Below are 26,695 nucleotides of genomic sequence, written 5' to 3' on the forward strand. Positions count from 1 at the left end.
AGCTATAAAGAACACAAAAAAGGTACTCAACTTCATTAGTCATCAGGGAAATGTAAATTAAAACCACAATGTGTTATTACACAAACTCTAAAATGGCTAAAATATTGGAGATCAGAGATATAGAAACTGTTGTATACTACTGGTGAGAGAGTAAATTGGTATAACCAATAATAACTAATAATTATGTAATGCATCTACTAAAGCTTAACATGTACATCTCCTATGATCTAGCAATTCCATTAGTAGGTACATAATGTAAACAACAGAAATGCAAACATATATTCATCAAAAGATATGTATAAGAATGTAGGGCCGGGCGCGGTGGCTCAAGCCTGTAATCCCAGCATTTTGGGAGGCCGAGATGGGCAGATCACGAGGTCAGGAGATCGAGACCATCCTGGCTAACACGGTGAAACCCCGTCTCTACTAAAAAATACAAAAAACTAGCCGGGCGAGGTGGCGGGCGCCTGTAGTCCCAGCTACTCCGGAGGCTGAGGCAGGAGAATGGCGTGAACCCGGGAGGCGGAGCTTGCAGTGAGCTGAAATCCGGCCACTGCACTCCAGCCTGGGTGACAGAGCGAGACTCCGTCTCAAAAAAAAAAAAAAAAAAAAAAAAGAATGTTCACAAAAGCACTATTTTTGTGCTACAAATAGCATTACTATTTGTAGTAACACAAAATAGCATTACAGATAGCATTACTATTTGTAATGGTCCCTAAACTGGAAACGACCCAAATGGATAGCTGGGATCACAGCAGAATGGAAATTGTGTTTACTCACAAAGGAATACTACATAACAATGTGAATGAATTAACTACAACGACCTGGAACAGTATGGATAAATCTCTCAAACAATGGTAAACTAAAGAGGACAGAGTCAAAAGGGTATACACACTGTACGATTCCAGTCACAAAAGCTCAAAACTAGGCAAAACTCATTTATGATATCAGAATTCAGCATAGGGGTTATTTTTGTTGGGAGTGCAGTAGAGAGAGAGTACCTAGAAAAGGGAATAATGGGAGGTTATAGGATGCAGGTAAATCTTCTGTTACTTGCTGTTTACACATGTTCATTTTGTGAGAATTCACTGAGCCGTACTCTTAACGATTTGTGTGCTCCTCTCTGTATGGTACCTAATTTTTAAAAAATTCAAACAGTAAGAAAAAAGCCTTTGCTAACACAAATTTCCTGTCCTGCTGTCAGTTTGGAGTTTACAAACTATGGTCACCATACTTAATATCACATATAGCAATAGCGACATCCAAATATTTGATTAAAATTATCTCTATAAAAAATAGCTTTAAATTATGAAAAATAAGTATTTGAAATCAAACTTCATCAAAGATACACTGTATTGCTACAGGAAATATCAAGTTCTGTACTTCTAATATGATTTAATGGAAGGAAAGGACAAACTGTTCAGTACAAATTTAAAAATGACTTAAGGCTAGGCACAGTGGTTCATACCGTAATCTCAACTGTTTGAGAGGCTGAGTGGGAGGATCACTTGAGCCCAGGAGTTCAAGGCTACATGGAGCTATGATTGTGCCACTGTATTCTGGCCTGGGTGACAGAGCAACACCATGTCTCTCAAAAAGAAATAAAATAAATAAAAATAAAAATAAAAATAAACGTAACTTAAGTCATAGGACAGATCAAATGCCACACAGACCAAAAGAATTGTACAATGACAATGAGCCCACCTAAGATTATGCATTTTCCTGCCTTGCCCTTATCTCAAACTATCCCCAGCCACCTCTCTCATCAAGCTTTAATCAAAGCAGTAGTTCACTTTGCCATAATCAAAGTTCAGCAGTATTGAAATCTCATGATTTGGCTGGGAATGGTGGCTCATGCCCGTAATCCCAGCACTTCGGGAGGCCGAGGCAGGTAGGTCACTTGAGATCAGGAGTTCTAGACCCGCCTGGCCAACATGGTGAAACCCTGTCTCTTCTAAAAATACAAAAATTAGCCATGTGTGATGGCAGGCGCCTGTAGTCCCAGGTACTCGGGAGGCTAAGGTAGGAGAATCACCTGAACCCAGGAGGCAGAGGTTGCAGTGAGCTGATATTGCACCACTGCACTCCAGCCTGGGTGACAGAGCGACAGTCCGCCTCAAAAAAATAAAAAATAGGCCGGGCATGGTAGCTCACGCTTATAATCCCAGCACTTTGGGAGGCTAAGGCAGGTGGATCACGAGGTCAAGAGATCGAGACAATCCTGGCCAACATGGAGAAACCTTGTCTCTACTAAAAATACAAAAATCAGCTGGGTATGGTGGCACACACCTATAGACCCAGCTACTCGGGAGGCTGAGAGGAGAATCGCTTAAACCCAGGAGACGGAGGTTGCAGTGAGCTGACTTCATGCCACTGCACTCCAGCCTGGTGACAGAGCAAGACTCCGCCTCAAAAAAAAAAAAAAAAAGAAGAAAAGAAAAGACATGAAATGAATTAAAAATTTTAAAAAATAAAAGAAATCCTATGATTTTAGGCCCAGACTTCATTGTGTTGGGCTCAGAGAATTAGCACACTGCAGTTCTACAAAGATAATTTATAAAATCACAAGGGAACTGCTACCAAATCATTTACCCCCAACCTTTCCAGGTTTTCAAGACCAACCTGAAACTAGTTAAAATTACCACAGACACTACTAACTACAACACAAATCAGGTATAAAGCTAAGATGCTCTCAGGAATGGGCTATCTGGGGACAAGCTGTCAATCTAGCAGCATTCTCACCTCCTCTTAGTGCTCTCCGAGGCCTTACTATGAGGATCAGCAAACACAAGCATCTGAGTAATGGCAATGGCCAGTACTTCTACAGCACTATCTGCCAGGGAGCCTTCTCTACACTCTAACTCTGAGGTTATGTCTATGTTATTATCCCCACCACTACACAGGAGGAAACCAGAGGACAGGGATCCTAAGTAACTTGCTCAGGATCACACAAGTAGTAAAAGGCAGAGCTGAGACTCAAACCCAGGCAGAGGTTTCAAAATCTGTGCCATTAGCACTTCAAGTCATTTATACAGAATTTGGCTTCTCCTAAAGCTCAAATATCCTAAAGACAGCTAAAATCCAGCAACCACAAAAGGGCATAATGAATGCCACAGAGTCAATACTCAGCATCTTTTCAATAACTTTATGTACAATCCCAGCAAGTTTAGTTATTATTCCCAGTTTGCATTACATTAAAATCACCAATACAAATGGCACAGTGACTGCACCAAGAAACATCAGAAAGAGAAGTGATTTAAAAAAAAAAAAAGACAGAAAGCAGGCACCAGAACTAAAACAAACAACAAAAATCCAGTAGTTAGTGGTCATAAAGTTAGTACAAAAGTTTAAGTTAGGGGTTGGCAAACTCTAGCCCATGGGCCAAATTTAACCTGCCCTGGTAGCTAAGAATGCACTTTACAATTTTAGATGGTTGGGAAAAACATGCACACATAAGAATGTGTGACAGAGACTACAGCTGGCCTGCAAAGCCTTAAAATGTTTACAGAAAAGTTGTTTACTTTAGATAAACAGCACCATATATATCTCAGAAACTCAAAGACCTCTCTTTATCCATTCAAATATATACATTTTTTTCTTTTGGGACAGGATCTTGCTCTGTCCCCCAGGCTGGAGTGCAGTGGTGTGACCTTGGCTCACTACAGCCTCGACCTCCCAGACTCATGCAATCCTCCCACCTCAGCCTCCCAAGTAGCTATGACTACAGGCGTGTGCTAACACACCCGGGCTAATTTTGTTCATTCTTTGTAGAGACAGGTCTCACTACGCTCAGCCCCATTCAAACATTTATTGAGTACTTACTCTGTGCCAGGCCCTATCTCAGGCACTGTAGATGTATCAGTGCGAAACTGTTTTTACATTCTAACTTAATAAAGGGTACTCAAAGTGACAACTCAGAAAGAGGAAACCAAGGTTCCAAGAGGAAGTGGTTGCAAGGCCCTTTGTAGGCAGATATTCCCACCTACCCAGCTTCTCTAGGGCCAAAGTTGGTTCTCTGGCTCTCCAAACCCAGCACCTAGCAAGGGTTAAAGGTATATTGCAGAGGGGAAGGCGGTGAACTGAAAAATGGCACAGTAAGCCCAAACATTCCTAGAATGGACTGTATAGGAGATTAACAATGGGCCATATGGTTATAGGTGCATACTCTTGAGTATGCCCAAAAAACTAAATTGTTGAATCTTTACTTGCTATGTACATACAAGTTAATGATAATGGTAAATACATTCCTGAAGTATCTGTAGGCCTATACACATGCTGATAATTCAGAGGGACTCTTTTTTTTTTCTTTTCTTTTCTTTTTTTAGACAGAGTCTCGCTTTGTTGCCCAGGCTGGAGTGAAGTGGTGCAGTCTCAGCTCACTGCAACCTCTGCCTCTTGGGTTCAAGCTATTCTCCTGCCTCAGCCTCCTGAGTACCTGGGATTACAGGCACCTGCCACCACACCTGGCTAATTTTTTGTATTTTTAGTAGAGACGTGGTTTCACCATGTTGGCCAGGCTGGTCTCAAACTCCTGACCTTGTGATCCACCCACCTGGGCCTCCCAAAGCGCTGGTGTGAGCCACCGCACCCGGACTAAGAGGGACTTCTTTCGGGTAAGTAGATTTTCGCTAGGCTAGCACCCAGCTTTTATTGATCCCATGGTTCAGTAGAAATGCGTCCCAACTAGGTAACAATCAATATTGTTAAAAATCTTGTCTGATTCTCAGGAAGTAGTGTGGAACATGTTTAAGGCCTTCCATGTTGAAATCTGGTCCCACACCAAAGCCTTTGAAAATTAATAACAAAAATATGGCCGGGTGCAGTGGCTCACGCCTGTAATCCCAGCACTTTGGGAGGCCGAGGCGAGTGGATCGCCTGAGGTCAGGAGTTGGAGACCAGCCTGGCCAACAGGGTGAAACCCTGTCTCTACTAAAAATACAAAAATTAGCTGGGCGTGGTGGTGGGCACCTGTAATCTCAGCTACTAGCGAGACTGAGGCAGGAGAATAGCTTGAACAGGGAGGCAGAGGTTGCAGTGAGCCAGGATCGCGCCATTGCACTCTAGCCTGGGTGACAAGAGCAAAACTCGATCTCAAAAAAAAAATGTTTTTAAGAAAGTACATGTGTATTTTTCACACACTTTACTCAGCCAAGCAACTAAATCTCTATTGTCTATGATTTATAAATCATGTCAATCAAGTCAAAAAATCAGTGACAACTATATGACTGAGGCCTTCCTCCCCCACTGTAAATCTGCCTATTTCAAAAGTTTCTGAGATGTTTTCTACAATGAAAAGCATTGTACTTAACAATTTGTTCCAGGCACAGTGGCTCACGCCTGTAATCACAGCACTTCGAGAGGCTGAGGTGGGAGAATCACCTGAGTCCAGGAGTTCTAGACCAGCCTGGGCAACACAGCGAGACCCCTGTCTCTCCAAAAACATTAGCTGGCCCTGGCGATATACACCTGTAGTCCCAGCTACTCTGGAGGCGGAGGAGGGAGGATCGCTTGTGCCTAGGGAGTCAAGGCTGCAGTGAGCCATGATCTCTCCACTGCACACCTGCCTGGGTGACAGAATGAGATGCCATCTTTAAAATAAAAATTAAAAAAAAGATTTATACTACAGATTTACATCTGGTAAATGTATTCTTTTGTCTTTGCTTTATTTGTTGTGTGTGTGTGAATTTTATTTTATTTTATTTTATTTTATTTTATTTTTTTTGAGACGGAGTCTCGCTCTGTCGCCCAAGCTGGAGTGCAGTGGCGCTATCCTGGCTCACTGCAAGCTCCGCCTCCCGGGTTCACGCCATTCTCCTGCCTCAGCCTCCCGAGTAGCTGGAACTACAGGCGCCCGCCACCGCGCCCGGCTCATTTTTTGTATTTTTTTTAGTAGAGACGGGGTTTCACCATGGTCTCGATCTCCTGACCTTGTGATCCGCCCGCCTCGGCCTCCCAAAGTGCTGGGATTACAGGCGTGAGCCACCGCGTCCGGCCGTGTGTGTGAATTTTAAATGTCTGGGATAAACGATCATTTATAAGCATTTAATAAAACAAAAACCCTTTGCTCCTCCTATTAAATAATAGCCTTACCAGCAACTCTTTCCAAACATGATACTATTACGAAACAAGATATCATGTGCCAAAGTTGTCCTGGGGAAGGCTTCACTCACATACAAATGGATGGATAATAGCATGTGAGAAACGAGGAGTTTCTCCACATGTCACAAACAGTATCTTCAAGTGCATGGTCACTGAAGAGTTAAAGTGACAGCAGGCTAGGCAGACCACAACAAAATCATTCCAGTCCACTCCTAATACCTAAAAACAAAGCTGGCTGCCTGCTCCGGAAAGATGAGAGTACCAAAAGAAACCAAACCCAAACATCCCGTAATAAAAACTCGTGACGACTTCCCTGTTTAGGGGCACAACGGGTTTCCTACTTCACTTCCTAAGTGTCAGGCCCTACAGTGGGCGAGCCAAGGTCTCCTCCCTCGGGAGGCTCGCGGACCTGGTGCAGGGGAAAAAACATGAACAAGACCTCAAAGATCTAAATGTAGGGAAGACTCCAATATAGAATTGAGCAGTCTGGAGAAAGAAAAGTTAATTCTGCCAGGAGTAGGGTAGGAGGGGTCGAGGGAGGTGTCCCAGAGGTGACTGTAGCTAGACCCTAGGGAGAGGGAAGGATTGGGGAGGGGTGAAGGAATCCTCCGAAAAGCTATGGAAAGTGACTTAGAAAGGAAGAAGCAAATCCACTGGGCGCCACCGCGCTCCCGTGTCCCGAGACGCCCCCGGCCCCGCCCATACTCCCTCCCGGCTCCCAGGGCGGGGGCCGCGGGGGAAGTAGGAGCGTAGGTGATGCTCCCCTCCCCGAGCCGAAGAGGCGGGGGGTTGCGGCGTCGCCCCTCGCCCGGCGAGATCGGCATGGGGGCGACTCGGACCCCACCCAGCCCTCCGGGAGGCTGTGATGCCGCGCTCCACGCCCGCCACCGCGCGGCAGACAGCTCCCCACCGCACGCGGACACTCACTTTCTCGTGGAAGATGGACTCCATGTTTATTTGTCTGGAGCCAACGGCCCCCACACCGAACCACCCCCTCCAGCTCCGCCCCCTGTCCCTCCCCTCCGCCCACCCCGCCCCGCCCTGGTCCCCCGCCCACGCGCCGCACGCAGGCCAATCACCCGCGAGGATGCGAGTCACGTGAAGCGAAGAGCGAGTGAACGCCGGGGACACGTGACCTTGGTAGCGCGTCCTCCTAGTTTCTGTTAGAGGGCCTTCTGGGGGATGCTACATCGCCACCTGCTGTCTGGAGGATCTTCTCCGCTTCCCACCCATTTCTATGGGTTCTTAGGTTTCTGGGGGGAGGTTTGGACCACTCACCTGGGTTCGATACTCTTTTTGTTTTCCACTTTGTACTTTCTACTGTGTTCATATAACTATTTACTTTCTTTCTCCTCCTCCTCCACTGAAAATTTAGTAAGAAAAAGCCATCATTACATTCTCCCAAAACCTAGCACTTGTATAAAAATGATAGCTAGGCCGGACGCGGTACCTCATGCCTGTAATCCCAGCACTTTGGGAGGCCGAGGCGGGCGAATCAACTGAGGTCGAGAGTTTGAGATCAGCCTGACCAACATGGAGAAACCCCGTCTCTACTAAAAATGCAAAATTAGCTGGGCGTGGTGGCGCATACCTCTAATCCCAGGTACTTGGGAGGCTGAGGCAGGAGAATAGCTTGAACCCGGGAGGCGGAGGTTGCAGTGAGCCGAGATGGTGCCATTGCACTCTAGCCTGGACAACAAAAGCGAAACTCCGTCCCCAAGCCCCCAAAAAAGGAAAAAAGTGATAGTTAATATTTATATAAGGCTTTCTATGAGCTAGGCCCTTTTCTAAATGCTTTGCATATATTATCAAATTTAATACAGCAAACTTTGATGTAGGTGTTGATGCTATTCATACACATGAGGAAACCGAGGCACGGAGAGGTTAAGAACAGCACAATGTCCAAGGTCAGATGGTAAGTTGCCTTGCCAGGATTCAAATCCAAGTGACTTGTTACCACTGTAGGTGTTCGGACCCTTTAGAGGGAACTTAGAAGTCTCATAAATTGTGTGGGAGACGGGGAGGTAGCAGCGGTTTGATGAAGCTTGAATGGAAGGATAGGTGCAGATCTTGCACCTTGAAACCAGATTAAGGTGTACTTTTTTTTTTTTTTTTTTTTTTTTTTGAGATGGACCTCTCTCTGTCCCCCAGGCTGGAGTGCAGTGGCACAGTCTCCCCGCTTACTGCAACCTCCACTTCCTGAGTTCAAGTGATTCTCTTGCCTCAGCCTCCCAAGCAGCTGGGATTACTGGCACGCATCACGACATCCAACTATTTTTGTGTGCTTAGTAGAGAAGAGTTTGTACCATGTTGGCCAGGCTGGTCTGGAATCCCCAACCTCAGGTGATCCACCTGCTTTGGCCTCCCACAAGTCCTGGAATTACAGGCGTGAGCCACCGCACCTAGCCAAAGTGTACTTTTAAAAGGATGTGGGGAGCTATATAAATATTTTAAAAGAAGACACGTGGTAGGCCGGGCGCGGTGGCTCAAGCCTGTAATCCCAGCACTTTGGGAGGCCGAGGCGGGTGGATCACGAGGTCAGGAGATCGAGACTATCCTGGCTAACATGGTGAAACCCCGTCTCTACTAAAAATACAAAAAACTAGCCGGGCGTGGTTGCGGGCGCCTGTAGTCTCAGCTACTGGGAGGCTGAGGCGGGAGAATGGCGTGAACCCGGAAGGCGGAGTTTGCAGTGAGCCGAGATCACGCCACTGCACTCCAGCCTGGGAGACACAGCGAGACTCCGTCTCAAAAAAAAAAAAAAAAAAAAAAAAACACACACGTGGTCATGTTTGCATTTTAGAAAGATCACTGGCTGCAGAAAAAAAGCAGTTGCTGTTGAAGGACTCTTCGGAGAGATGATGGTGGTTTGGACTACAGTGGTGTCTTAAAGATGGAAATAGGCCATTCTGAGAGATTATTTGGACGTAAAGAGACTCAACAGAACGTGGTGATGATACGGCTTCGACCGGTGGAAGAATGCTAGGGTTTTCGTCTTGAGTCGAATTACATAAAACAACATGGACAAACCTGGAGTGGTTTTAAGGAGCATAGAGTTTAATAGGCAAGAAGGAAGGGAGAAGAAAGAAAGAGGAAGCTCCCCTGTAGACACAGAGGGATGTGGGCTCCAAAGCCAAGAGAGGAGACCTGGAGAGTAGGGGAGATACCAGCCAATTATATGAGGAGGCTGCAGGAGGCGGTGTCTGATTTGCATAGGGCTCAGGGTACTGGTTTGACCACGCATGTCATTAATGTAGCCCTCTAAAAAAACTGGCCCTCCCACCCTAGCTTTTTAATACCCAAATGCAGAGCGCCACGATGTTCTACACACGTGGGGATATGCAGGGGTGGCCATGTTGCCAGCACATGTGAGAGCAAGGGCAAGGGGACAATGGTGGGAATCACCCTGTAGGTGGACCCAGTTTCTAACTGCCAGCATTTGCATATTAAAGGTTGCCAGCTTGGGTCTAACAGCCAGGGCTTTCATGCTAGACAGGAAACATTTCTGGAACTGCTTCAAAAGAGACAAAAACTTTTTAAGGACCCCTTTTCCTCTCTATCTGCCTAAAATAATTTCTTAATTACGCCTACCACAGTGAGGGATTGGGGAACGCAGGAGACCGAAATGTGAAGGTGACTTCTGGGTTTGTGCCCTGGGCAGCCACTGTGACAGGAGTGATATTGAGAGCAGAAACAAGGGAGGAAAGCAAGGTTTTGGGAAGAGAATAAGATAGAGTTTACATTTTGGAGACACTGAATTTGAAATGTCTACGGACATTCAAGTAATTATGTTGAGTAATTGTTAGATACCAGGTCTGAAGTTCAGGAGGCTGCTTTGAACTCAATGAAGAATTGCCATTTTAAAAAAAGGTAGCTAAGGCCGATGTGGTGGTGCACGCCTGTAATCCCAGCACTTTGGGAGGCTGAGGCAGGCAGATCTCTTGAGGCCAGGAGTTTGAGACCAGCCTGGCCAACATGGAGAAACCTCATCTCTACTAAAAATACAAAATTTAGCTGGGCGTGGTGGCTCATGCCTATAATCCCAGCTACTCAGGAGGCTGAGGCAGGAAAATTGCTTGAACCCGGGAGGTAGAGGTTGCAGTGAGCCAAGATTGTGCCATTGCACTCCAGCCTGGACAACAGAGTAAGACTGTGTCTTAAAAAAAAAAAAAAAGTAACTGAAACCATGGGAGTGAATAAAATCATTTTAGGGAAAAAGAAGTGCTTGAGAAGAGGGCTACAGCTGAGCCCTGAGGATAGAGAAGCAATAGCCAAGGAGGAGGGAGAAAAAGCAAGAAAGTGTGACATTGTGGAATGCCTGGGCAGGGGACGCTTCAAGGGGTAGTCAGTTTCAGTTGCTGCCAGTACGTCAAGCAATACAAGGACTTATAAGAGGCCACTAAATTTTGTTGCTATGGAGACAATTGGTGACTTTGGGGACTGCAGGTTCAGAGGAGCAGAGGGGGCAGTGAGAGGTAAGGGAATGGAGACTGCCAGAGAGGACCAGGTGCTGAAGGAGAGGATTCGGTACCATTTATTGAGCATCTCTGTGTGCACAGTTCACAGCCTTGTATGGGGAAAAGTCCATGTTCTTAAGAAATTGTGTGGCCTACCCAGGGAAATAAATCATAGTCTCATGAAGTGAAAAAAATTGCAAACCACCTTTTCTGTTTTTTTTTTTTTTTTTCTTTTAATTGTAGTTGATGTCTTTCAAATGAATTAATGAAGTCAAATGTCTTAGTCCTTTTGGGGCGCTATAACAAGATATCTTGGAGTAATTTATAAACAGAAATGTATTACAGATCTGGAGGCTAGGAAGTCCAAGATCAAAGCTCTAGCAGATTTAGTGTCCGATGAGGGCCCATTCCTCATAGGTGGTGCCTTTTTTGTGTCCTCACATGGTGGAAGGGGAAAAGGGGCAAACAAGCTTCCTCTCTGTGTAAGGGCACTAATCCCAGTCACAAGACTTGGCCTTACGATCTGATCCATCTCCCAAAGGCCCCACCTGTTAAACCAACACACTGGGGATTACATTTCAACAAATGAATTTTGGAAAGATACAAACATTCAGATCATAGCACCAAGTATCTGGGAATCATTTTTTATTCTCTTCCCACAACTTCTCCACATCACCCCTTATTCCAGTCAGTCCTCAAATGCTACGAATCCACTCCTAACTCTCTCTCGCCCTTGTCTTCATTGCTACTACTTAGTTCAAGCCCTCTTGCTATCTTGTGTAGTCCAGTCCAAGGATCTTTGAATTGGTCTTCTGATTCCAGTCTCAATAGGTCTAATTCATGGTGCTGTCAGTGATCTTCCAAAAATGCAAATCGTACAAGATTTTCTTTCGTTTAACAAGTATAACTGTGTATCAGGCCCTGGGACTATAACCATGAAAAAGACAGACAGTCTCACCTTCAGGGGACTTACATTGGCAGGGATTCTTAAATAATTACACAACTCTTACTTCAAAATCCTTCAGTGACGGCTGGGTGCAGTGGCTCATGCCTGTAATCCCAGCACTTTGGGAGGCCGAGGCGGGTGGATCACCTGAGGTCAAGAGTTCAAGACCAGCTTGGCCAACATGGTGAAACCCCATCTCTACTAAAAATACAAAAATTAGCTGGGCGTTGTGGTGGGCACCTGTAAAACCAGCTACTCGGGAGGCTGAGGCAGGAGAATGCTTGAACCTGGGCAGCAGAGGTTGCAGTGAGACGAGATTGCACCAGTGCACTCCAGACTGGGCAATAAAGTGAGACTCTGCCTCAAAAAAAAAAAAAAAAAATTCCTTCAGTGACTTCCTATTGCCATCCTATTGCTGGCCTGAAAAGCTCTGTGATCTGGATCAACCACCTGTCCTGTTCTGTTCTCCCCAGATTCTCTCTGCCCCAGTCACTCCAGACTCTAGTCATACTAGCTTCTTCCTTTTACTTCTGGAAAGTTCACTAAGGAAAAGTCTTTTGTGCCACCGCTACACCTTGAGCATGCCTACGTTAAAGCACCATTACATCATACTGGAAGTATTACTTTATATACTACTGAACTAGCAGCTTTTGAGGGGCAGAGGAATCTTACTTTTTTTTTTTTTTGAGACAGAGTCTTGCTCTGTCACCCAGGCTAGAGTGCAGTGGTACCATCTCGGCTCACTGCAACCTCCGCCTCCTGGGTTCAAGCCATTCTCCTGCCTCAGCCTCCCGAGTAGCTGGGACTATAGGCGCCCACCACCATGCCTGGCTAATTTTTTTGTATTTTTAGTAGAGAGTGGGTTTCACCATGTTACCCAGGATGGTCTTGATCTCCTGACCTCATGATCTGCCTGCCTCGGCCTTCCAAAGTGCACGAATCTTACTCTTTAGGTCAAGGGTTACTACAGAGCAATGAATTAATGCATGAAGTTTTTTTTGATTGACTGGTACAAAAAAATACCAATAATTCAGTAGCAGAGAGAGAAGTTACTGAGCTAATCAGGAAAGACTTCATGGAGACAGAAAAGACCAAATAGATGCACTTCTAGTACACTTCCTATGTCATCTTAGGCTACTCACCTTTTGTCTAATCTTCATTGAAAGCTTGTGTTGGCCAGGCATGGTGGCTCAAATCCTAGCACTTTGGGAGGCCGAGGCAGGCAGATCACCTGAGGTCGGGAGTTCGAGACCAGACTAGTCAACATGGAAAAACCCGATCTCTACTAAAAATACAAAATTAGCTGGGTGTGGTGGCATATGCCTGTAATCCCAGCTACTCGGGAGGTTGAGGCAGGAGAATCACTTCAACCTGGGAGGCAGAGGTTGCAGTAAGCCCAGATCACGCAATTGCACTTGAGCCTGGGTGACAGAGTGAAATTCCATCTCAAAAAAAAAAAGAAAAGGCTAAGCGCGGTGGCTCACACCTGTAATCCCAGCACTTTGGAAGGCCAATGCGGGCGGATCACAAGGTCAGGAGATCAAGACCAGCCTGGCTAACACGGTGAAAACCCATCTCCATTAAAAATACAAAAGTTAGCCGGGCGTGGTGGCGGGCGCCTGTAGTCCCAGCTACTTGGGAGGCTGAAGCAGAACAATGGTGTGAAACTGGGAGACAGAGGTTACAGTAAGCCAAGATCGTGCCACTGCACTCCAGCCTGGGTGACAGAGTGAGACTCTGTCTCAAAAAAAAAAAAAAGAAAAAGAAAAAAAAAATCTCGTGTTAACAAGAGACATTGCATAGAGATATTTCCATCTTCTTGAACACTGTACCTATTAAATCCAAACTGGCATGAATTTTGTTACCCAAGACGAAATACTTTAACAGAATTTCAAATGTTGGGCATTTTAAAAATTATGCGTATTAAGTATTCGGACTTGCAACACAAATCAGCAGTAACTAAAGGGTATTGTTTCACTGTAATCTTACTCCTCCTAAATTCAATCCTACCTAAAACAAATTTAATAAAATGTGGCTTCCAAGAAGAGGTAGTAGAACTTGGCTATTTATTTTATTTATTTATGACGGGTCTCACTCTATTGCCCACGCTGGAGTGTAGTGGCGCAATCTTGGCTCACTGCCAACCTCTGCCTCCCAGGTTCAAGCAATTCTCCTGCCTCAGCCTCCTAAGTAGCTGGGATTACAGGGATGCACCACGATGCCTAATTTTTGTATCTTTAGTAGAGATGGGGTTTCACCATATTGGCAAGGTTGGTCTCAAACTCCTGACCTCAAATAATCCACCCACCTCGGTCTCCCAAAGTGCTGGGATTACAGGGGAGTCACTGTGCCCAGCCATGTTTTTAAAAATTGGTAACTAATCTTGATGATATTGTGTCATAAAAAATGAATCAAGAGAGAATCCAATTTACTATTACAGATGTTGGCATTAGCAATTTATGTTTCATAAAAAATACTACACATATTTCCAGGAAAGGGAGGTAGAAAAAAATACATACAACAGCATTGTGTTGAAACTCTCCATATATCCCTTAAGGACAAAAGACTTAGGTGTAATATTGCTCTCAATAAAGTATATATGCTTGAAACAAACCAAAGAAAACAAAAGAAATACAACCTAATGTTTCTGATTAGTGCTATTTTTGTCCTTTCTAAAAATATTCTGCTCCTCAAATTGATTACAGATTTTTCAAGTATTATTCATCAATCTGCTTTTTTTCTTTTTTGAGACGGAGTCTCGCTCTGTTGCCCAGGCTGGAGTGCAGTGGCGCCATCTCGGCTCACTGCAAGCTCTGCCTCCCGGGTTCACGCCATTCTCCTGCCTCAGCCGCCTGAATAGCTGGGACTACAGGCACTCGCCACCACACCTGACTAATTTTTTTGTATTTTTAGTAGAGATGGGGTTTCACCGTGTTAGCCAGGATGGTCTTGATCTCCTGACCTCATGATCTGCCCACCTCAGCCTCCCAAAGTGCTGGGATTACAGGCTTGAGCCACTGCGCCTGGCCCATCAATCTGCTTTCATATATTGAAGGCAAAGGAATATTTTTAAAAGATACAGTTTATTTACTTCTCTATTGTTTTTATTTTATATTTTATCTTATTTTTTGACACAGGGGCTCCCTGTGTCTTCCAGACTGGAGTGCAGTGGCACGATCACAGCTCATTGCAGCCTCATCCTCCACAGGCTCAGGTGACCTCCCACCTCAGCCTCCTGAGTAGCTGGGACTACAGGTGTACCCCACCACACCCCAGGTAATTTTTGTATTTTTAGTAGAGACGGGGTCTTGCCATGTTTTCCAGGCTGGTCTCGAACTCCCGGGCTCAAGCCATCTGCCCACCTTGGCCTCCCAAAGTGCTAGGATTGCAGACATGAGCCACCTTGCCGGCCTGCTGGTGTTTTTTAGAATCGTCCCAGTAACTAGTACCTCAAGAGGTTATACTTTTTTTGTGTGTGGCTTTTTGTAACTCTTGTACTATATCTGTACAATTTAAAAGTATATGATTTGAACCACAATGAGCTGCCACTTCACATCTGTTATGATAGTTATTATTTTTAAAAAAACTAAAAAATTAAAAAGAGACTACCATATGATTCAGCAATCCAGTATCTGGGTATTTATCCAAAAGAATTGAAATCACATAGAGATATGTGGACCCTCACATTCATTGTACCATTGTTAACAACAGCCATGATGAGGAAATAACCTAAATGTCCATCAATGGATGAACAGATACAGAAAATACATGCAATGAACCATTATTCAGCCTTCAAAAAGAAAGAAATCCTGCAATATGTAACAACATGGATGAACTCTGAAAACATTGTGCTAAGCAAAATAAGCCAATCACAGGACAAATACTGCATGATTCCATGTAACATTCCATGAGTTATCTAAGGTAGTCAAACTCATAGAGTAGAATGGTGGTTACCAGGGCCTGGAGTGGGGAGGGCAGAAATGGGAAATGGCTAATTAATGGGCATGAAGTTTCAATTATGCAAGGTAAGTGCTAGACATTTGCTGTACAACACTGTGCTTATAGTTGACAATACTGTATTGTACATTTAAGATTTTGTTAAGAGGCATGAAAAGAAAGACATTTCCGATTCTTCACGTTTTTATTTCTCTCAGAAGTTTAAAATGTGAGCATTCGATAGTTCAGCCAGACTCTTCACTTCCAGGTAACTTCTTCATTGGGTCGCAATTCCCTGTGTGAAAAGCAAAAAAGGAAGAAATGGAAAAACTGTAAATAAAACTTTGATAAGACATAAAAGGGGAAGTCAGAAGAACATGATTTCAATATTTCATTTTCTTTTTTTTTTTGAAATGGAGTCTGGCTCTGTAGCCCAGGCTGGAGTGCAGTGGCACGATCTCGGCTCACTGCAAACTCCACCTCCTGGGTTCAAGCAATTATCCTGCCTCACCCTCCTGAGTAGCAGGGATTACAGCTGTACACCACCACACCAAGCTAATTTTTTATATTTTTGGTAGAGACGCGGTTCCACCATGTTGGCCAGGCTGGTCTCGAACTCCTGACCTCAAGGGATCCGCCTGCCTCAGCCTCCCAAAGTGCTAGGATTACAGGTGTGAGCCACCGCACCCAGCCAATATTTTATTTTCTATTACACTGATCCGTTTAAAAAACTTACATATTAAATTCATCATATTTATTCTTTTTATTCATGACTTTAACTTTTACCATATTGTCAGCTTCATTTTTCTGGGTTAAAGAATTGTGATTACTTAGTTTATATGAAAGCTATTATCTCTGCTCAGTGAGTTCATTCAAAATGTTTTCTAAACCCTTTCCAGCTTATTTTCTCTTTCTTGAAATCCCTGATTTGTGAATCACCTCTACCATCTCTCCATACCCACTGTGGATGCTGCTCACTTCTCTTGCCCCTCAAGCTTCCTCCTACCCAGCTGTATGCCCACTGGCAGGCATCCTGTCTTACTAACGGGAACTCTCTGCTGCCAGAGGAGCCATCTCTAAGGCATAATGGGACCAGGCAGCTGCCAGCTGCTATCACTCTACCACCAGGTCTAAAGCTGTCAGGTAGTGTTGCTAAGAACACAGCGCCTAGCTGCTATTATTACTATTTCTCTCAGCTACAGCATGTCTTAAGACAATATATGACAATATATGTGGAAGCTGTAATATAAGCTAGGCTTTGGTCAGCTACTTTTAAACTGTGGCTGTATTAAAATGCACTTTGAATTAAAAAAAAAGATACTTTCAAAGACCTGAAACAGCCTATTCATTAAATGAACACTTTACATTCTAGAGGTAATCATATTGTTTTATCCAAGGATTCAATAACAAACAAGACTAAAAACAGCATCATTTGAATCTAAGTCCTCAAGGGGGAAAAATTACCCCTTCTATTTATTTTTGGCACATATAAAAAAGAATATTCCCCAAATTTGGCCAATTGCTGGTTTTTTTTTTTTTTTTTTTTTTTGAGACGGAGTCTCGCTCTGCCGCCCAGGCTGGAGTGCAGTGGCCGGATCTCAGCTCACTGCAAGCTCCGCCTCCCGGGTTCACGCCATTCTCCTGCCTCAGCCTCCCGAGTAGTTGGGACTACAGGCGCCCGCCACCGCGCCCGGCTAGTTTTTTGTATTTTTTAGTAGAGACGGGGTTTCACCGTGTTAGCCAGGATGGTCTCGATCTCCTGACCTCGTGATCTGCCCGTCTCGGCCTCCCAAAGTGCTGGGATTACAGGCTTGAGCCACCACGCCCGGCCCAATTGCTGGTTTAAAAACATGCAGACTAACCTTTTAAATAACGCACTCTTGTTCCGGAAGGCAGTTAGCCGTTCATCATTCTTTCTGTCTAAATAACATCCAATGACAAATCCCATAGGGACAAGAACATGAACCCAGTGGTCCCGCACAATCTGAAGTAAGTTCACCATGATAGCTAAAAGAAAAAAAAATTATCAGAAATACAACTGCTTTTTTTGTTTTCTTTGAAATAGCTTTTAAATTGCATCTGGGCTGGGCACGGTGGTTCATGCCTGTAATCCTAGCACTTTGGGATGCTGAAGTGGGCAGATCACTTGAGATCAGAAGTTCGAGACCAGCCTGGCCAACATGGCAAAACCCCATCTCTACTAAAAGTACAAAAATTAGCCGGGTGTGGTGGTGCGCATCTGTCATCCCAACTACTGGAGAGGCTGAGACAGGAGAATTGCTTGAGCCTAGGAGGCAGAGGTTGCAGTGAGCCAAGATCATGCCACTGTACTTCAGCCTGGGCAACAGAGCAAGACTCCGTCTCAATAAAATAAATAAACTGCATCTGAAACAGGAAGATAATAGACATAGATGTAATAGATGTTAAAAGCCTAATAAGCCTCTTTGTTTGCCTGGCATCAGAATATTGTATAATACTTAAAAATCTAATTGATGAAGATTACACACGGGACAATGATTAATATAAAATTACACTGCACTGAGTCTACTTATTAAATTTTACTACTAGCTTCAATAGTGATGTGATACGATACAGAGCAGAGAAACAGAGAGGGTATGTAAAACATTCTGCCTGCAATAGCTGATTGTTTGCATCCTCCTCATGTTGTTTTGGAACTTTTTCTTATAAAAGAGATGAGGTCTTGCTATGTTGCCCAGGCTGGAGGGCAGTGGCTATTCACAGGCACTATAGCTCTCAACTCCCGGGCTCAAGTATTCCTCCTGCCTTAGCCTTCCAAGTAGCTGGGACTATAGGCATGCACCACTGCACCTGGCTCTCATTTAGAACTTTTACATGTGTAAAACATATTTAGAACCTCTCGCAATGCAAAAACAAATTTAATACAATTTTGCCAAAAGTGGAATTCTTTAGGTAAAGCTGTAATTACTGAAAACTAAATTTAGAAAGAAAAAAGATATGAGAGGAAAAAAAAACTATATTCAATAATGTCACTGTAGATATGAATATAGATTAATCTAAAAAAGGTAAAAGGGCCAGGTGTGGTGGTTCATGCCTGTAATCCCAGCACTTTGGGAGGCTGAGGCAGAAGGACAAGGTCAGGAGTTCGAGACCAGCCTGGCCAACATGGTGAAACCCCATCTCTACTAAAAATACAAAAATCAGCTGGGCATAGTGGTGCATGCCTGTAATCCCAGCTACTCGGGAGGCTGAGGCAGGAGAATCGCTTGAACTCGGGAAGCAGAGGTTGCAGTGAGCTGAGATGATGCCACTACACTCCCGACTGGGGGATAGAGCAAGACTGTCTCAGAAAAAAAAAACAAAAAACAAAAAAAAACCAAAAAAACAAGGTAAAGGGAGAAGAAAACTTACTTTTATAGTGTGACTACTAGGTAGCTCATGCCTGCAACCCCAGCACTTTGGGAGGCTAAGGCGGATGGATCACTTGAGCCTAGGAGTTTGAGACTAGCCTGGTTAACATGGAAGACCGTGTCTCTACAAAAAATAAAAAAATTGGCTGGGTGTGCTAGTATATGCCTGTAGTCCCAGCTACTTGGGAGGCTGAGGTGGGAAGATTGCTTGAGCCCAAGAGACGGAGGTTGCAGTGAGCTGAGATCACACCACTGTACTCTAGCCTGGACAACAGAGCAAGATGCTGTCTCAAAACAAAAACAAACAAACAAAAAAGACTACTAGGTTACTAGGTACCAGAGCCATATATTTCTATACGTAATGTGAATTAACTATTATTTACATTTTACAGATAAGAAAACAGCTTAATCCAAATACTATTAAGTATAGAGCTGCAGTTCAAATTCAGCTTCACTCTACAGCTCTGGCTCCTATTATATAGCTCATGCCTAAGAAACCCCTTCCTGAATTGATGTTTATGGTACTTAAAAGCTTTTAAATGCTGAGTGTCCAGAAGGTAGATGAGGAGGAATAGAACTACAGGTTTTTCCTTATCCGAAATGCTTGGAACCCGAAGTGTTTTGGATTTTTTCAGATTTTGAAATATTTGCATACACATAATGAGCTATCTTGGGGATAGGACCGAATTTAAACATAAACTCCATTTGGGCTTTACATATACCTTATACACACAGCCTGAAGGCAATCTTATATGAAACTTGTTTTTTTTTTAGATAGTCTTGCTCTGTCACCTAGGATGGAGTGCAGTGGAGTTATCATAGTCCACTGCAGTCCTGAACTCCTGAGCTCAAGTGATCTTCCCACCTCAACCTCCTGAGAAGCTGGAGCTACAGGTGTTAATTTTAAAAAATCCTTAAAAAAATTTGTAGACACAAGATCTTGCTATGTTGCCCAGGCTGGTCTCAAACTTGTGGCCCCAAGTTTCACATTTGGGGGCATTTTGGATTTCCAATATTCTGATCAGGGATGCTGAACCTGTAATGGTCATCAGGTGGAAAATAAATTGCACTAATTCAATAAAAACATAGTTGGATTGCCAATTTCCTATAAAAATTCGTGCATACAGATGAATTCAAAATACACCTGTGTGCATTTGGACCTAACCTAATAAATCATGTACAGTGACTGAGAAGACATATGACAACATCCTAGAAAGACAATACATTATTGCCAACAAAACTGCTTAGCACTAAGCTCTGCTAGGCCTATGTAGACTGAATTTCTGCCTCTCCTCTGACACTGATTGGCAGTTATACAATTCACACATTTTTCTTTCCTTTTTTTTTCTTTTTTATTTTGAGACGGAGTTTCGCTCTTGTTGCCCAGGCTGGAGTGCAATGGCGCGATCTTGGCTCACCGCAACCTCCGCCTCTCGGATTCAAGGGATTCTCCTGCCTCAGCCTCCTGAGTAGCTGGGATCACAAGTATGCGCCACCATGCCCAGCTAATTTTGTATTTTTGTTAGAGACGGGGTTTCTCCATGTTGGTCAGGCTGGTCTTGAATTCCCGACCTCACGTGGTGCACCCGCCTAGGCCTCCCAAAGTGCTGGGATTACAAGCGTGAGCCACCGCGCCCGGCTTTTTTTTTTTGAGACAGATTCTCACTCTGTGGCCCAGGCTGGAGTGCAGTGGTACAACTACAGCTCACTGCAACCTCTGCCTCCCAGGTTTAAGTGATTTTCTTGCCTCAGCCTTCCGAGTAGCTGGGACTACAGGCACGTGCCACCATGCCCGGCTAATTTTTGTATTTTTAAGTAGCGACGGGGTTTCACTGTTGGCCAGGCTGGTCTCGAACTCCTGACCTCTTCATCCGGTCACCTCGGGCTTCCAAAGTGCTGGGATTACAGGCGTGAGCCACCGCGCCTGGCCATACGTTTTTCTTTTAAAAGGCAAGGTCGGCCAGGTGTGCTGGCTCACGCCTGTAATACTAGCACTTTGGGAGGCTGAGGCGGTTGGATCACGAGATCAGGAGTTCGAGACCAGTCTGGCCAACATAGTGAAACCCCCGTCTCTACTAAATATACAAAAAATTAGTCGGGTGTGGTGGCGGGCGCCTGTAAACCTAGCTACTTGAGAGGCTGAGACGGGACAATCGCTTGAACCCGGGAGGCGGAGGTTGGAGTGAGCGGAGATTGCGCCATTGCACTCCAGCCTGGGTGACAAGAGTGAACCTCTGTCTCAAAAATAAAAATAAAAAAGCAAACCAAAAGGGTAAGCGCATCATTTTGGTGCAACGGTGTCGGCTCAAGAGGATTTGCGGTTTGGAAGAGAGCGAGGTTAGCGAGGAGACAGAAGGCTAGGACTTATATGAACGTAAGCTGCTTGGGGAGGGGAGGCAGCCAGCGTCTTCCCTGCTTCAGGCCAGGCATGGGATACCGGCTAGCGGGCGGTCACTGGGTCACATCTCTACGGACGTTTTCCTGTTATAACAGCCTCAGAAAACCCATTCCAAAAGCTCCGGCCCGGAAATCCCATCCTCCACCCGAAGAAAACTCCATTTTCCTTTCCCGTCACCTTCGCTCGGAAGCCCCGGGGAAGCTCAGACCACCCCTCCACACACGCACAGCACCGAGGGCCTGCCTAGAACCCTCCCCGTCACCCTCGCCGTGATCCGCGGCGCGGCGGCCCCCCAGGCTCCCCAGACCCACCTGCAGCCTCAGTGCCAACAGGGACCCCGAGACCAAGGGCAACTCAGCCACCCGCGCCAGTGGAAGCTGCGACCTCGGGACCTGCCATTCGCCGCGCCGGCACGGAGCAGAGGGGTGACGCCAGCAAATCATACTACTTCTTCCTCCTCAAGGTTGACTCCTTTTTTTTTTTTTTTAGCTTCCAAACATTATCAATAATTTCTGAATACAATTTCGCTACACTCAGACGAGGCGTGCAGGTATGAGCGCCGTCGCCTTCCCACAGCCCCGTGCCCACCCCCCCGGAGATGGTCTCGCCCTGGGTCCTCCTCGTTTACACCGCTCGCCTCCAGCTCCAAAATGGCGGCCGCCGCTGGGGGGGCTTCTGCCGGCCGGTAGTGCCCCGCGCTGCTAAGCCAGCATCGGCTTTTCCACCTCTTGAACCTGGATTCGCTTAGGGGTTGGGAAGGGCAGTGGACGGCGTTGGGGGAGGCCTGACGAGGCAAGTGAGGGCGGGAGAAAGGAGTAAGCCTCTGGCGGGGGAAGGCGGCGTCACTGGCCCTCCGGGAGCGCCGGGCCCCGACTCCGACCCGGTCTCCCCCAAGGACTCGCCCCTGCCGCTTCGGCTGCGACTGTCCCTGTCGTTCCTGGCAGAAGTGGTCAGCGAGGGAAAGAGAAGTGACTTCTCCATGGGTTTCAAGCTCCCAGCTGTTTTGCGGCAGCTCGTACGGTTCCCTCCCGGGATCTTCTTTCCTCCTTTCTGCTTCCCTCTGCTTACCCTTTCATCTCTTGGCGCTGGAGGAGTTAAGCCGACGCCAGCTTTAGCTGCTTAGCCTCGTGGCTACGGCGTTCTCAGCCTCCCCCGCTCGGGCTCTTCCCGTCGTTTTGGGTTGAGAGACCACGAGGTTACTAAGCTCTGGGCACCGCGTAGGCGTCCTTTTAGTTCATCGACTCCAGAGACCTTTAGGATGTTTGTACCACGCTGTACTAAAAGGGTCTCGGCCCTTCGCGCCCTCCCGCCATTGCCCCCCCAGCGCTTCCACTATCACTGTGAAGTTATAATTCTTTTTTGACTTCGTACTGTTTTACGTGCTCTTTAGAAAACAAGAGGTCAGACTGTAACCCCGGCAAGTCTGGCCTCCTGTGACCAGGCGAACCTGAGCTATCATTTATACCCATCCCCTAATTTTTAATTTTACAATCCCTTTAACCCCTTTTTTTCCTTTCTTTTTTCTTCTTCTTTTTTTTTTTTTTTTTAAATAGAGACGGGGTTTCACTATGTTGCCCAGGCTGGTGTCGAACTCCTGGGCTCAAGAGAACCTCCCATTTTGGCCTATGCTGGGATTACAGGCGTGAGCCACCATGCCCGGCCTTGCAGCCCCAGTATGAAATTGCTGCTTTCCCTCAACTGACAGGAAAGAGACTTCCCCACTCAGTGAGTTCCAGGGCTAACCCAAACTCCTCTGTTTTCCCTTGGATTTTGCTTAGTTCACCTTAGTTGTCATCAACATGCACGGTCATGATTTTTTATTTTTTATTTTTGAGAAGGAATCTCGCTCTGTTGCGCAGGCTGGAGTACAGTGTCACGATTCTCGAGGCACTGCCACCTCTGCCTCCCGGGTTCAAGTGATTCTCCTGCCTCAAGAGTCACGAGTAGCTAGGAGTACAGGCGCGCACCACCACGCCCGGCTAATTTTTGTAGTTTTAGTAGAGACAGGGTTTTACCTTGTTGGCCAGGATGATCCGCCCGCCTCGGCCTCCCAAAGTGCCGGGATTACAGGCGTGAGCCACCGCGCCCAGCTGATTTATTATTTGAGACGGGGTCTCGCTCTGTCCCCCAGGCTGGAGTGCAGTGGTGCCATCTCAGCTCACTGCAACTTCCGCCTCCCGGGCTCAAGCAATCCTCCCACCTCAGCCTCCCAAGTAGCTGGGGTCACCAGCGCAGCCACCGCGCCCGGCTACTTTTTTGCGTTTTTAGTAGAAATGGGGTTTTGCCATGTTGCCCAGGCTGGTCTGGAACTCCTGAGCTCAAGCGATCGGCCTTCCTCGGCCTCCCAAAGTGTTGAGATTACAGGCGCAAGCCACTGCGCCCGGCAACATGCACGATCATTATTGAGAGGGCAAGTAACTGTGAGATATTGGGTATTGGATATACAACGATGATCACTTTTACTCCTCTATACATTGAAAATCCATTCAAATACTTTATGTGCCCGCTTTATAACAAAATAACTTGGGTTAGGGCAACAAAAAGGCTTTATAAAGGAGTAAATATGTGAGTTGGGTCATGTAGCATCAAAAGGAATTTGCTGAGCTCAAAAGGAGAAGGTAATTTCGGGATTCAGTACAGGAATATAGAGCTTTGAGAAGCTTTAGCATACTTAGGGAGAGTGGGATAATCAACCTGCTTGAGCATTTAGTGCATGAGTGATTGGTGAAGCAAGAGGTAGGTTAAGATCAGCTTGTGAAGGATCTTGATTTCCAATAGGGAGTTTAGATTTTATTCAGTAGTTAGCAGGAATCCAGTGGATATTTTGTGCAAGGAGTGAGCAGGAGGGTATTTGTTTTTTTAGGATGGTCTCTGACAGCTATATAGAGGATCAACTGGGAACAGAAAAACTAGATGAAAGGAAATTGGCAATCATTCAGGTAAGGCAATGAGGGCCTCCATGGAGGCAGGACATAAAGGAGGTCAGAGAGACACTAAGTAAATGTCAAATGGGATTCACCTGCTGACTGCTAAGTTAATGGTAAGAAGGTGACTTGAGTTTTTATTCTGGGAGAATAAATGGTTGGCAATACTATTAAAACTTAGTCTGAGACATGCACACAAACATACGATGGTGCCAACCTGCACTTTAGGGGTGACAACACAATGCTCTATAGTGTAAAGCATTGATTTTTATGGTCTGGAGTCTAGATCTGCACTGTTATAGTAGTCACTAGCCACATGTAGCTACTGAGCACTTCAGATGTGGTTAGTCTAATTGAAATGTGCTGTAAATATAAAATACACAGTGGATTTTGAAGATTTAATATGAAAATGTAAAATATTCAACATTATATGTTGAAATAATATTTTGGTTCTACTGGGTTAAATAAAATACATTAAAATTCACCTGTTTCTTTTTCACTTTTCCATGTCACCACGAAGAAATTTAAACGTACATTTGTGGCATGCATTATATGTCTGTTGACAGAGCTGTTCTAGTCTAGACTAGATGTGGGAATTTGTAAGGAGGTGGAATATGAGCTGGGCCCAAAGACATTGAGCAGTGATGTCAGGGTGGCTTCCTGGCAACCTCCATTGCCAGTTAAGGCATTTGGTTTGTCTTTTCTCAAGCAGTAAGAAGCCTTCAAAGATTTCTGAGCAAGGGGTAATATGTGCAGGGTATTTCTGAAGATGAATCTGGTAGCGATGTTTAGGTTGGATGAAGGGAGGAAAGGAGGCAGAGAAACTGAGAAACCCAAACATAAGGTAGTGAGGCCCTTCCTGTATTAGGGTACTGGCAGTAGGGATAGAAAGAGAATGATATGCAAAGCGTTGCTGAGGGAAGAATAATCAGGAGGTGGTAATAATAGACTGTCCCAGAAATGAAGAATCAGCATGTAGCATTCCAAGCCTTGGTTACTTAGATAACAACTAATATATTCATGTCGCAGAGCTGTAAAATACAATTTGAGACTGAAGAAATTTGGTCTCAAGGTAGAATCAGCAAAGTTAGGAGGGAGTGGTCCACTAAATACTTTCTCTTTTTATCACCCTGCTTTCTGTATCATCTTATCAATCATACGCACCAGCTAATATCCCCAAAATACAGAATTACCTATATCATGCCATCTTTCTACTTGATAATGAGTCTTAAAATGTTTCTGTTGCCTGCAGGACTAGGTTCACAGTTTCCAAGGCCTTTCATTATCTGGCCCCTTTCTGTTCATTAGGCCTTACCTTTTCTGCTTTTGTGAATGTGTGCCAGGCTAGTTTTTTCACTGGTACTTTAAAACTTTTTACTCAAAAGTGCGGAGATCTGAGATCTCTGGTACTCCTTTACTCCTGTTATTCCTCTGTTTTAAGTACCTTCTCTTTGTTTCTACCCATGTCTTATCCTTAGTGAGTAATCTTAAATCCCACCTCTTCTATGATTCTCAATAACATAAGGTAATATCAACTTAAAAAAAAAACTTCCCATATATATATATATATATATATATTTTTTTTTTTTTTTTTTTTTTTTTTTTTTGAGATGGAGTCTTGCTCTGTCGCCCAGGCTGGAGTGCAGTGGTGCGATCTCGGCTCACTGCAAGCTCCATCTCCTGGGTTCACACCATTCTCCTGCCTCAGCCTCCCGAGTAGCTGAGACTACAGGTGCCTGCCACTGTGCCTGGCTGATTTTTGATATTTTTTTTTATTAGAGACGGGGTTTCACCGTGTCAGCCAGGATGGTCTCGATCTCCTGACCTCATGATCCACCCGCCTCGGCCTCCCAAAGTGCTGGGATTACAGGCGTGAGCCACCGCGCCTGGCCCCTAAATATTTTTATGTCTTTTATTATCTGTTTATGTAAGCTTAAGCTTCCTAAAATTAAGACAGATCTCTTTTTTATAAAAGGACCACATATTATACTACTTGGTGCTGCTCCTGATGCCTTAGGGCAAGATACAAATTAAACACCATAATTGTAAACAGAATGAAATCATAATACCACATTCATAAGGCTTTTATTTATTTTTTAGATTGATAAAGAACTCTTCAGAATTCCTGGTGTTTCATCATATATACGACTGAGATATCAGTAAGTAGTGAATGTTTAATAAAGATATAGCTTTATTATGAATAATTGTAGTGAAAATATCTTTTCATCTGTTGAAATCTTGGTCTGTCTGCAAAAAAAGTTTTAATATGAACGTACTCAGTTCTAGCTGCAAGATACCGTGCATGTTACTTCATAATCTAAATGAAGAAAGTGGGAATTAAGGAAGACTTAAGTAGAAAAGAATTTCCTTTAGGCCATTGTTATAATTGTGGTACAGTAAGCTTTTTGGCAGGGATAGTTTCCAAGGTCCTTTCCAAAATTGTATTTATAAACATTTTTCATCAAATAGAGAATTAATGTCTTTGTACCCCAAATAAGAACACACAAAGGCCAGGTGTGCTGTCTCACACCTGTAATTCCAGAATT

The 26,695-nt window shown here is 44.8% G+C and overlaps 3 protein-coding genes across 22 annotated transcripts in view; 1 reads left to right on the forward strand and 2 right to left on the reverse strand.

Annotated features, from left to right (window-relative positions):
• Positions 1 to 7,062, reverse strand: part of ATXN3 (ataxin 3) — a 67,798-nt gene extending 60,736 nt beyond the window's left edge. For all 19 annotated transcript variants that reach the window (XR_013396490.1, XR_001446407.3, XR_013396492.1 and 16 more), the window contains exon 1: positions 7,027 to 7,062. Coding sequence is in view for 4 of the 19 variants with exons in the window: in XM_077941642.1 (XP_077797768.1) it covers positions 7,027 to 7,050 (24 nt within the window). In the remaining 15 variants the exon portion in view is untranslated. The remainder of the gene's footprint in view (positions 1 to 7,026) is intronic.
• Positions 7,063 to 15,624: 8,562 nt separating this feature from the next.
• On the reverse strand, positions 15,625 to 21,884 carry NDUFB1 (NADH:ubiquinone oxidoreductase subunit B1). The gene is given in 4 exon segments (XM_015144392.3): positions 15,625 to 15,733; positions 17,301 to 17,445; positions 21,537 to 21,581; positions 21,584 to 21,884. Coding segments are annotated over 4 exon segments (312 nt in total). The 5' UTR covers positions 21,669 to 21,884; the 3' UTR covers positions 15,625 to 15,696.
• CPSF2 (cleavage and polyadenylation specific factor 2) overlaps positions 21,873 to 26,695 on the forward strand; it is a 42,953-nt gene continuing 38,130 nt past the window's right edge. Inside the window, exons 1-2 of one of the 2 annotated variants that reach the window (XM_028850234.2) lie at positions 21,873 to 22,240; positions 26,250 to 26,308. The gene's annotated coding sequence lies outside the window, so the exon portion shown is untranslated. 2 annotated transcript variants of the gene reach the window in all.

The sequence above is a fragment of the Macaca mulatta genome, chromosome 7 (assembly GCF_049350105.2).
Source record: "Macaca mulatta isolate MMU2019108-1 chromosome 7, T2T-MMU8v2.0, whole genome shotgun sequence".
Classification (NCBI taxonomy): Eukaryota; Metazoa; Chordata; class Mammalia; order Primates; family Cercopithecidae; genus Macaca; species Macaca mulatta.